At 40.6% G+C, this 11,347-nt stretch overlaps 1 protein-coding gene across 1 annotated transcript in view; it reads right to left on the bottom strand.

Annotated features, from left to right (window-relative positions):
- Positions 1-812: 812 nt before the first annotated feature.
- Positions 813-11,347, bottom strand: part of MAP3K7CL (MAP3K7 C-terminal like) — an 89,605-nt gene continuing 79,070 nt past the window's right edge. The window contains exons 4-5 of the mRNA XM_073617095.1: positions 10,327-10,442; positions 813-5,771 (exon numbers count right to left, since the gene is read on the bottom strand). Coding sequence (XP_073473196.1) covers positions 5,591-5,771; positions 10,327-10,442 — 297 coding nt within the window. The 3' untranslated portion in view covers positions 813-5,590. The remainder of the gene's footprint in view (positions 5,772-10,326; positions 10,443-11,347) is intronic.

Below are 11,347 nucleotides of genomic sequence, written 5' to 3'. Positions count from 1 at the left end.
TCCAAAGCATTATGTCAGTCTTCCATGGAACTCCAGTAAAGTTCTGTGTCACTTTGATAAAGGGTGTTTGTGATGTTTTCTATGTGTTAAAGAGGGGTCTCCAAAATTTCTAAACAAATGGCCAGATTTTGGTCCTTCAGACTTTAAAGGGACAGACTGTGGACAGTCAGATTTTAGAGGGACAGACTATGGACAGTCAGAGCTTTAGAAGGACAGACTGTGGACAGTCAGATTTTAGAGGGACAGACTGTGGACAGTCAGAGCTTTAGAAGGACAGACTGTGGACAGTCAGATTTTAGAGGGACAGACTGTGGACAGTCAGAGCTTTAGAAGGACAGACTGTGGACAGTCTGATTTTAGAGGGACAGACTGTGGACAGTCAGAGCTTTAGAAGGACAGACTGTGGACAGTCAGATTTTAGAGGGACAGACTGTGGACAGTCAGAGCTTTAGAAGGACAGACTGTGGACAGTCAGATTTTAGAGGGACAGACTGTGGACAGTCAGAGCTTTAGAAGGACAGACTGTGGACAGTCAGATTTTAGAGGGACAGACTGTGGACAGTCAGACTTTAGAGGGACAGACTGTGGACAGTCAGACTTTAGAGGGACAGACTGTGGACAGTCAGACTTTAGAAGGACAGACTGTGGACAGTCAGACTTTAGAAGGACAGACTGTAGACAGTCAAAGTAGAAAATAAATTAAAAAAAAAAAAATTAATAAAAATGATAACAAGTCCCAATAAGTGAATCATGTGAGATATATAAAGTCCTCTGGCGGACAGTGAAACCTTGAAAACTCTTCCAATGGAACACAGCAAAAGTTGTCGAAAATCCTGTGACTTTAAGGACGGACAAACTAAATCCACCACCACAAAGAGTGCACGCTTACCAGCTGCAAAAGCTTTAACACTTGCGGCTAATACCCAGCCAGGGACTTCTCCAGGGACTTCAGATGTTTGTGGTGGATTCACTTTGTCCTTCCTTAAAGTCACAGGATTTTCACCAACTTTTGCTGTTTGTTCATTTTCCATTGGAGGAATTTTAAAGGTTTCACTGTCCACTGGAGGACTTTATATATGTCACGTGATTCACTTATTGGGACTTGTTATAACTTTTATTCATTTATTTAATTTTATTTGTTTGTATTTATTTTTTGTTAATATGTCACTTTGAGAGCACATCTCCCTTTTTATTTATCTTTACTTGTGTGTATTTCACTTTGAGTTGCAGCTAGAGTTTTTAGGTTTGTATACAGCGAGTCTTTTTTCTTACAAAGTAGAATATACCCTGGCCTCACTGGTACTAAATAATGCCTTGGGCATGGTTGTCACTGGGAGTAAGAAAATGACATAGCGCCTGTAGTTAGTGAGAGGAGGAATATTGTCCCATCATTGGTATTCGTGTAAGGAATAGTGCCCCATTGTTGGAACGGTGCTCTGTCAATGGTGTCAGCAACAGTAATGCTCCATCATTGGTGTGGAAGGAATAGCGTCCCATTGTTGGTGTCAGTGGAAGGAATAGTGCTACATCAATTGTGTCGGTGGATAGAAAAATATGCCCCATCATTGGTGTCAGTAGGAGGCATAGTGCCCCATCAAGGGTGTCAGTGGGAGCAATACTGGCCCATTGTTAAAGTGATTGTAGGCTCGTGTTATTGTTTTTTTTTTAAATAACAAACATGTTATACTCATCTCCTCTGTGCAGTTGGTTTTGCACAGAGCAGCCTGGATCCTCCTCTTCTCGGGTCCCTCTTCGCTGCTCCTGGCCCCTCCCTCCTGTTAAGAGCCCCCTCAGCAAGCAGCTTGCTATGGGGCCACCTGACCCGAGCTGCAGCTCCGTTTGTCCATTCAGATACAGGCTGCCATTTGGCCCCACCCCCTCTCTCTCCTGATTGTCCAACTGACTTTGATTGACAGCAGTGGGAGCCAATGGTGCTGCTGCTGTGTGTCAGCCAATCAAGACTGAGAGTCCCATACAGCCGAGGGAATCATGGACATCGCTGGATATGGATGGGGCTCGGTTAAGTATTAAGGGGTGCTGGGGAGGCTGCTGGCTGCACACAGAAAGCTTTTTATCTTAATGCATATAATGCATTAGAATAAAAAAACCTTCTGCCTTTACAACTTCTGTAGCCTCCCTTTCGGTATTCCCGAGTGTGGCTCGGGGTTAAAGTTCAGTACCATTAGCGGTAACCCCGAGCCACACTCTGGATCGCATTGCAGGACCCTGGGGCGGCGTTACTTACCTTGTCCCCGGGATCCTGCGATGTCCCTCGCAGTGTCCGAGGGCTCCGTCCTCCTCCGAAGCCTCTCCGTGCCAGGCTCCGTTCCCTGCGAGCGGCGCGACGCACGGGGGCGGAGCCTGGCGGCAAATTCAAAAAAATGTCAAAATCATAACACATACAGTACTGTAATCTTACAGATTACAGTACTGTATGAAATGATTTCACATCCCTTTTGTCCCCAGTGCTCTGGCCCATGCCCTGCATGCAGTTTTACATGATAAACACTGTTCTTTCTGCCTGGAAACTGGAGATTGTCCATAGCAACCAAAAAGTGTCCCTTTACGTCAAAAGTGGCTTTAGACCAGCTAGAAAACAGCGATAGTAAATTAGAACACTTGCAGAATTGAGCGATAGTGAATTGTGGGGAAATGTATTTTATTACTATTTTTTTTTTTTTTTTTTAATTATTTATTTTTATTTATTATATTATAATTTATGTTTTTGTGTTTCAAACTTTATCATACCCGGGATATCTACTAGACTCTGGTTTGGACAGATTTAAGTGTGTTATTGTTAAGATTTAAAGACCTACAATATAAAACGCCAAATTTCCATGCAAAATAATTGTACCGCTTTCAGCACCTAAAATCCGAAAGAATCATACCGCCAGGGAGGTTAATGTCAGTGGAAGGAATAGCATCTCATGAGCTGGATAAAGGCAAGCACATCTGGCCTACAGGCCACGGTCTGGAGGCCATTGTGCTAAAATATGCTTACTGCAACTAAGGATGGCCATACATTTTTCTATCCTCTTGTACAATTTTCCTTATAATATGAGGTCAAGCCTAAACATTTTTATTTTGTATGCAGTCAGGCAGGCCCTTGCTTTACATAGTTGAGGGTAAATCTAAAAGAATTAGAATAAGAAAATTGTATAATGTATGGCCAGCTTAAGACCTCAATAAAAAACATGTTGGGTCTTTACCTATTGGTATGCTGGCCATTTGTACTTTTTAGTGGTATTACCTAATGGTGCAACGAAATTAAAATTCTGAACCGAAACCAAAAATTGGCCAAAAACCGAAACCGCAATGGATAGGTTTAAAAATTATATATATACTTTGTATATATAATTGTATTATGTTCAACTTTTTAATACTGCTCATGGTGTCCCCAGGGTTGTAATATCTGGGTATGTGTACTCATGGTGTCCCCGGGGTGGTAATATCTGGATATTTGTACTCATGATGTCCCCATGGTGGTAATATCTGGATATGTGTACTCATGGTGCCCCCAGGGTAGTAATAGCTGGGTATTTGTACTCATGGTGTCCCCAGGGTGGTAATATCTGCGTATTTGTACTCATGGTGTCTGCACAGTGGTAATATCTGGGTGTTTGTACTCATGGTGTCCCCAGGGTTGTAATATCTAGGTATTTGTACTTATGATGTCCCCAGGGTGGTAATATGTGGATATGTGTACTCATGCTGCCCGCTGGGTTGTAATATCTGGGTATTTGTACTCATGGTGTCCCCAGGGTGGTAATATCTGGCTATATGTACTCATGGTGTCCCCATGGTTTTTAATATCTGGGCGTTTGTACTCATTGTGTCTCCAGGGTAGTAATATCTGGGTATGTGTACTCATTGTGTCCACATGGGGGTAATATCTGTGTGTTTGTACTCATGGTGTCCCCAGGGTGGTAATATCTGGATATGTGTACTCATGGTGCCCCCAGGGTAGTAATATCTGGGTATATGTACTGAGAAAGCTCCAGTGGGCGGATTGAAACGCATTGGGGCTGTGGCCTGGCAGGGGTCCAGGCTGAGACTGCCACTTACTATAATACTGCAGGTCTTGACTTGTTGTTTGGCTCCTGGGACACCTAGTCACTCTCTACCATGGCCTTGTCACACGATAATTGGACAGCCACCCCGTCTACCCATGGCACTCGGTTTTGCGGCGATGGAACAGAAAGCCTTCCTTTGATTGGTTGCAGAAGCTACTGCGCTTGTTTTTTTTTTTTCTATCAGCAAAACGCAGTTGACCCTATTTTTGGCCGATAATTTTCGCGGCCGGTATATCGGTGCGTCCATAGTATTACCCCCTTGAAAACATTTAAAGGTACAGTGCGGGAAGGATTTTTGTTCACCTTGATAAAGGTGAATGCTGTATCTTTGAAACGTTATGTTGATCTTGCAAAAAATTCCAGTAAAATTTTCAGCTGGAACTGGTGTGGTACCTTTGCTTTATATGGACTTACTTTAACACTGATAGCACCAAAAATGTATGAGAGAGATTCTGTAGCTGATACACATTTCTATAAAATTGCATATATGATATAGCCTTAAACTACACAGCAACAGCAATATGAACAATACATAGAATAAAAATGTAAAATTATTTTACATGCATTTAAATTTTCTTGTAAATTTGTCAGTTTAGGTCACATGTAAATCATGGGGAATTATGTTATAATATCATTTAATTTAATCTTGATGAATATACATGCCCTAACAATCAACTTTCTATATTAGCTCCTTTTTGGTCTGTAAATTATACATTTGAAAGCCTTTTGTTCTGTTTAATAAATTCCAAAAATACCTGTTGATCCTGTCGGAAATTTTGTGAGATAATAATTAAAAATGTTAACATTGCCTTCTAGTCTATAGGCTGATCTACAAGTGAAATGAAGTGAAACAGGGTTTGCTTTACACATCTAATCATGTGGAAAAACGCCTATATTATTATTTTAAATTCCCTTGTCAAAACAGTAAAACCATGCTTACTTTCTTTCACATTACCTTAGTAAATCACCCCATAGTATAGTAATAATGAAAGCAGTGGGTTATACCATGACATGACTACACCACATTTTTAAATAGAATATTTACATTCGCAGATTGGTTATTATACATAAGGGTATGTGAATATATATATTTTTTTTTAATTTAAAGTAGATATCTTTTTAATGGCCTATGTCGATGGGCTTTTCTTCACTTCAAATGGGCTTAGCATTCCTATACAAAGTAATGAAAAAGCCAATAACCAACTTAAAGCAGATCAAATGCATCTGTCAATGAATTGTGAATGATCTCAGAAGTGTCTAAAACTGGTGGCATTGATACAAGCCCACTGACACAGACCGTTTAATTTATCAACAAGTATATAGAGTGAGGACCTACCTAAAGAATCCATTCATTGTAACTTCAGATAGGGCCTCACACTACGTAAGTGTTGGCAAACCTAAACCTTGTACAATCAGATTGTAGGTATGGCCAACTTAATATCATATGTAGGCAAATAGAGTGCTTTAAAACTGTGGAAACATTGTTTTATCTACTAGATCCCTACATGTCCCTACTGTTAGGAAGAGCCTTGCCACTTCTGGTATTGTATTCGTAGGTTCTCTAGCTGCTCTTTACATCGGGAGTGGGCCAGGTTAAGGCTCTGATTCTCTTTGGTGAGCTGTTCATACTCCTTTGCTAAATGAACGACATCTGAACTTTCCTTCTCAAACTGATCCAGTCTGGCCATCAGTTCTTTCCTACAAAACAAAAATATAACTATTATTAACACAATGTAACCATACAGATTATAATGAGAAGGGACTAATGATGAGGCACTATTCTTTCCACTGACACCAATGATGAGGCACTATTCTTTCCACTGACTATTCTTTCCATCACACTATGATGGGACACTATTCCTCCCAGTAATATCAACGATGGGCTACTATTCCCTCTCCTACTGACCAAGGCCACTATGTAATTTTTTGCTCCCACTGACCACCAAGCTTGAGGCACTGTTTACTCCCAATAATGCCAGGGCTTTTTTTTTTACTCCCAATGGCCACAGTCCAGCCCCCCCTAAAGTCTAAAGACCAGTAAACTGGCCCTTTGTTTAGAACGCTTGGAGACCCCTGGAATAAAGGAATCAAAAAGCACTTCAACCTATCTGTTAAAAAAAAAAAGCACTCCAACCATATCAGTGAGTAAGACAGTAAAGAATGTATTCTCATGTTTCATTCCAACACATAAAAAAAATAAGAAGAAGAAGAACTAATAAAACATATAAAACTAAAATAAAAAAGGACAAGTACTTAGGGAATATGTATAAAAGGAACTGTATGTTCCAGAAAAAACATTTTAGCTACTTCAAGGCCAAATCTCTTTTACTCTTGCATTATGCATATTGTTGAAGTAGAAGATTTCTCCTATAAACACTAGCATTGAGGGCCATATTGTGTTAGAAGACCTCTTATAGCACTCCTCTGACTACTTGTATCATCTCTATGAGGTTATACAATAAATGGACCAATTATGCAGCTGATGTTTGAAATCAGGTCATTAAGGAATATTTAAAAGCACATACTTTTTTGGTTTTGAACGGAGTAGAAAAGGGTTAAGACCCCGTCAGTGTTTTTTGCCACCTGTGTTTTATTGGGGAGATTTCTATTCTCTTTGGCTGGATTCACACCTATGCAGTTTTAGTGCTTTTTGCATTATGCAGATTTGCACTACAAAAAGTGTTCCATAGGAAACCATGTTAAATTGACTGTAGTGCAAATCTGCAAAATGCAAAAGGCACTAAAACTGCATAGATGTGAATCCAGCCTTTCTGTCCCCTATCCCAACAGAAACTGTGAGAAGATCTGTCCAAATTGCCGAAAATCCTCTGTAAGGCTTGGTTCACACCTATGCAGTTTGCTTTTGATCCATTTCTGCAGTGCTTTTTGCAGTGCACTATGCGTTTCTGCACACGCGTTTTGATGCATTTTTCATGTGTGTTGCATTTTAAGGCTCGCCTCACACTGCCTCGACCTAAAAGTCGCGCGACTTACGGTGCAACTTTGCCAGGCGACTTCCCGGTGACTTGAGTACTATTTTGATGGAATTAAAGAATAGAAGTTGGATAGAAGTCACCTTGAATTAGTACAAGAACCTTTTTTGAAGTCAGAGCAACTTCAGTAGTGCTAATTAAGACAACTCTCATTGATTAACATGGGATTCCACATGCCACACGACTTAGAGTCTCACAAGTCGGATCCTAAGTCGCGGCGGTGTGAACAAAGCCTGCTTTTTTTGGCCAATTTGTTGTTGGGTGAATTAAAAAACACAAATTGTGACAAAATCATGGCAAAAACGCACTACATGTGTAGCACCCCCTAGTGTGCTAGAAGAGTACAGTAGTCAGGTTTTCTGTAGTGTAGGTAAATTTCAGATTTGGCTGGCAACCAAGCCTGTTTGTTTGATCTGGGTTGGGAGTAACTCAGGCAGAGTTGGGTGACTCAAAGGCAGCATCACTGAGACCTCCCACTTCTTTCCAGAACATGCCGGAATCTTCTGGAAAGGAAGGAGGAGAGGAGAGGTGGAGCTGCCTGGAGTATTCTGAGGAGCCCTGACCAATCCTCAATCTGGATTGGCAGGGGGAAGGCCTCCAAAATACTCAGAGTCAGCCCAGCTGGGGAGGAGTTGTTCGGGGTGGAAGCTGGAGTACTAGGCTGTCGTAGCCTTTGAGGGAGCTCCCCAGTCTGGGGGGGGGGGTGACCCTGGGCCTGGGCTCAGGTGCAGACAGGACCTTCTTACAGCACATGGAAGTGTCCTGGTCAGGAGGCACGGGAGCAAGGAAAGGACAGCAGGAGAACACTGCCAGGTAAGTCTCCAGGGAGAAATAACAAGTTGCAGCCAGGAGGGCTGGTGAGTGACACACAGTCAGGAGGACTGGGGAGGCACGCCTGAGAAGACTAGGAGATTGCAGTCTGGGATGGGTGCAGAGCCAGTGGAGTGGACTGTGGTGGCATGGACAGTGGAGAGAGGCAGCTGCAGCCAGGAGGGCTGGCAGGGGCCTAAAGAGGTGGTACTGGGATCAGTAGCCACGTGGGACAGCTAGCTTTGGGACTTCCTTCATTTTTGCTACACCAAAGGGGCCCACAGGGTCTGCCTGCAAAGGACAATTGCTTTGGGCCTGGTTGAGCCCGTGTCAGGCCTGCATTTCAGTGCTAGCTGGTCCTGGGAGGTGATTATCTGCAAGCAAGTTTCTGCTGGAGGAAGAAAGGAAGTTGTATATACTGGAGATATATATAGTTGCAGTCCCTACATTGTCTTTTGATCAAATGGGCATCTCAGATCTATCCTATCCCCATTCAAGTTGAATTCCCCCAATAAAAATAACAAAAACAAAGTGCATGGACTGTTTTCTGTTTGGGATTGACCGAAAAATTTTGTGCCTGGCTGGGCAGGGTGACAGACAGACCACAACTACCAGCAGCCCCTACGGGGGTACCGCTACACATGCTTTTCTGCAGCTTCTTTATTTAAGTCTATTGAACCACAAACACACTGTTTTGCATATAAAAAAGTCCCTGACCCTTTCCAAAAATGCAGCGGCTGAAAAAAGCATAGATGTGAACGTGTCCCATAGGAAACCGTGTTAAATGGACTGTAGTGTGTTTCTGCAAAAAGCATTAAAAAATGCATAGGTGTGCACCAAGCCTTAGGAGGCAGTAAAAATGCAGTGCTTTCATCGTGGCTGCACCGTGCTGCAGCTCAGTTTCAGGGTCTTGGCAATCTTCTTATAGTCTAGGCCATCTTTATGTAGAGTAATAATTCTTTTTTTCAGATCCTCAGAGACTTCCTTGCCATGAGGTGCCATGTTGAACTTCCAGTGACCAGTATGAGAAAGCGAGAGTGATAACACCAAATTTAACACACCTGCTCCCCATTCACACCTGAGACCTTGTAACATGACACCGGGGGAATAGAAAAGAATAGAATAGAGTAGAATAAAATAGAAAATAACACAATAGTATAGAAAAAAGCAACAGAATAAAATAGAATACAATGAATATAACTATCTTCCTATTCTAATCTATTCTTTTATATTCTATTCAAATTCAAATTGATTCTATTTGCATTTTGAGAAATTGTTATATTCTTTCTATTCTAATCTATTATATTCTATTGTTTTTGTTAATATTATTTTTTTGTTTTTTGTTTATTCTATTCTATTCTTTTCTTTTCTATTCTATTATTTTCTTTTCTATTCTTTTCTATTCTATTCTATTCTATTCTATTATTTTCTATTCAAATTCAAATCTATTCTATTCAAAATTCGAACTTCGGAAGATGGTTATATTCTTTCTATTCTATTCTGTTGTCTTTTTCTATATTATTCTGTTATTTTCTATTCTAATCTATTCTTTTATATTGTATTCAAATTCGAATTGATTCTATTTGCATTTTAGGAAATGGTTATATTCTTTTTATTCTTTTCCATTCTATTCTATTGGTTTTTTTTTTAATTCTATTCTTTTCTATTCTATTATTTTTTCTATTCTATTCTATTCTTTTCTATTCTATTCTTATGTATTCAAATTCAAATTTATTATTATTGAAATTTGAATTTCAGAAGATGGTTATATTCTATGTTATTCTATTCTATTTGTTTCTATTATATTCTAGTCTATGTTCTTTTATTTTCTATTCTATTTTGTTCTGTTTTACTCTATTATATTCTATTCTTTTATTTTCTGTTATATTCTTTTCTAGTCTATTATTTTTTTTTTCTATTCTATTCCTATATTTTCTATTTTGTTCTCTTTGGAAATTGGAAAACGATTCGAATTCGAAAACTTTCCGAATTTGAAAAGTATTTGAAAACGATTCGAATTTGAACTTCGTCCAAATTTTTTTTTTCGTTTCAAATCGTTTTCGAATTCAAATTGTTTTCCAATTTCCAATGAGAATAAAATAGAAAAGAAAATAAAGGAATAGAATAGAAAAAAAATTGAATAGCATAAAAAAGAATATAACAGGAAATAAAAGATTATAATATAATAGATTCAAATTTGAATTCGAATTTGAAAAAAAATTGAAAACGATTCGAATTTGAATTTCGTCCAAATTTTTTTTTTCGTTATTTCGGATTTGTTTAAACTCGGTACTATTGTAATTCGGAAATTTGGATACATCTGAATTTTAATTCGGAATGAAACGAATTGCACATGTCTAATTACCTGTTTGCACTGTGAATCCTGTATTAACACACAGCTGCCCGTATATACAGCCATGCTATGTACACCCACATACACACATACTTACTTCCTTTCTTCCAGCAGTGCGATTTCCCTCTTCACCTGATGATATTCCTCTGCGATTTTGCAGTGTTGTTTAAACACCTGCATGGACTCCTTCGATGTGTTACATGGTGGAAGAGGCTAAAGAAACAGATGGGATATAATGTAATTGTCAGATATCAGCAAAAATGTATTTTATATGCAGTCTGGAAACTGCAGAGAAGAAAGGAAAGAAGTTCACTACCTGAAGAATTATTCGATCCATCACTGATCTATATAATATGATAGTCGACCCACAGGCCACATTCAGCCTGCTACAAGATTTTACCGGGTGGCAACAATGCTGATGTGATGGGGGGCTTCTTATGCGAGTGGGGTTCTCTGATGTCTCCTGGAAGGAGGTCACATGCCCCCCCATCCTCACAATCATTGGGGCTCTGGCGGAGCAATGGAACAATAGGAGGGGATAGTGAAGATGACTTTAACCACTTACAGACCGCCGCACGCTGATATACGTCCTAAGTTTAACCACATGCCGACCAGCCGCCGCAGTTGTACTGCGGCCGAATGGCACGGCTGGGCAAAACGACGTTATGTAACGTCGCTTTGCCCTGTGGCCACCAGGGGGCGCTCGCCCCCCCCCCCCCGAGCCGATGCGAGTGCCCAGTGGTCTCGATCACCGCCGGGCTCCCGCGATCGCCGCTGAGACACGGAGAACCGGGAACTGTGTGTGTTAACGCACAGTTTCCGGTTCTCTGAGAGGAAAACAGACAGATCGTCTGTTCATACAGAGTATGAACAGCGATCCGTTAGCTTCCCTGCACAGTCCCCTCCTCCCTTCAGTTAGAACACACACTGGGACACACATTAACCCCTTCACTGCCCCCTAGTGTTAACCCCTTCACTGCCAGTGACATTTTTACAGTAATCAATGCATTTTTATTCGCACTGATCGCTGTATTAATGCCAATGGTCCCAAAAATGTGTCAAAATTGTCCGATGTGTCCACCATAATGTCGCAGTCCCGATAAAAATCGCAGATCGCC

This window comes from Aquarana catesbeiana, linkage group LG02 (genome assembly GCF_042186555.1).
Source record: "Aquarana catesbeiana isolate 2022-GZ linkage group LG02, ASM4218655v1, whole genome shotgun sequence".
NCBI lineage: Eukaryota > Metazoa > Chordata > Amphibia > Anura > Ranidae > Aquarana > Aquarana catesbeiana.
This window is presented reverse-complemented; position numbering and strand designations above follow the sequence as displayed.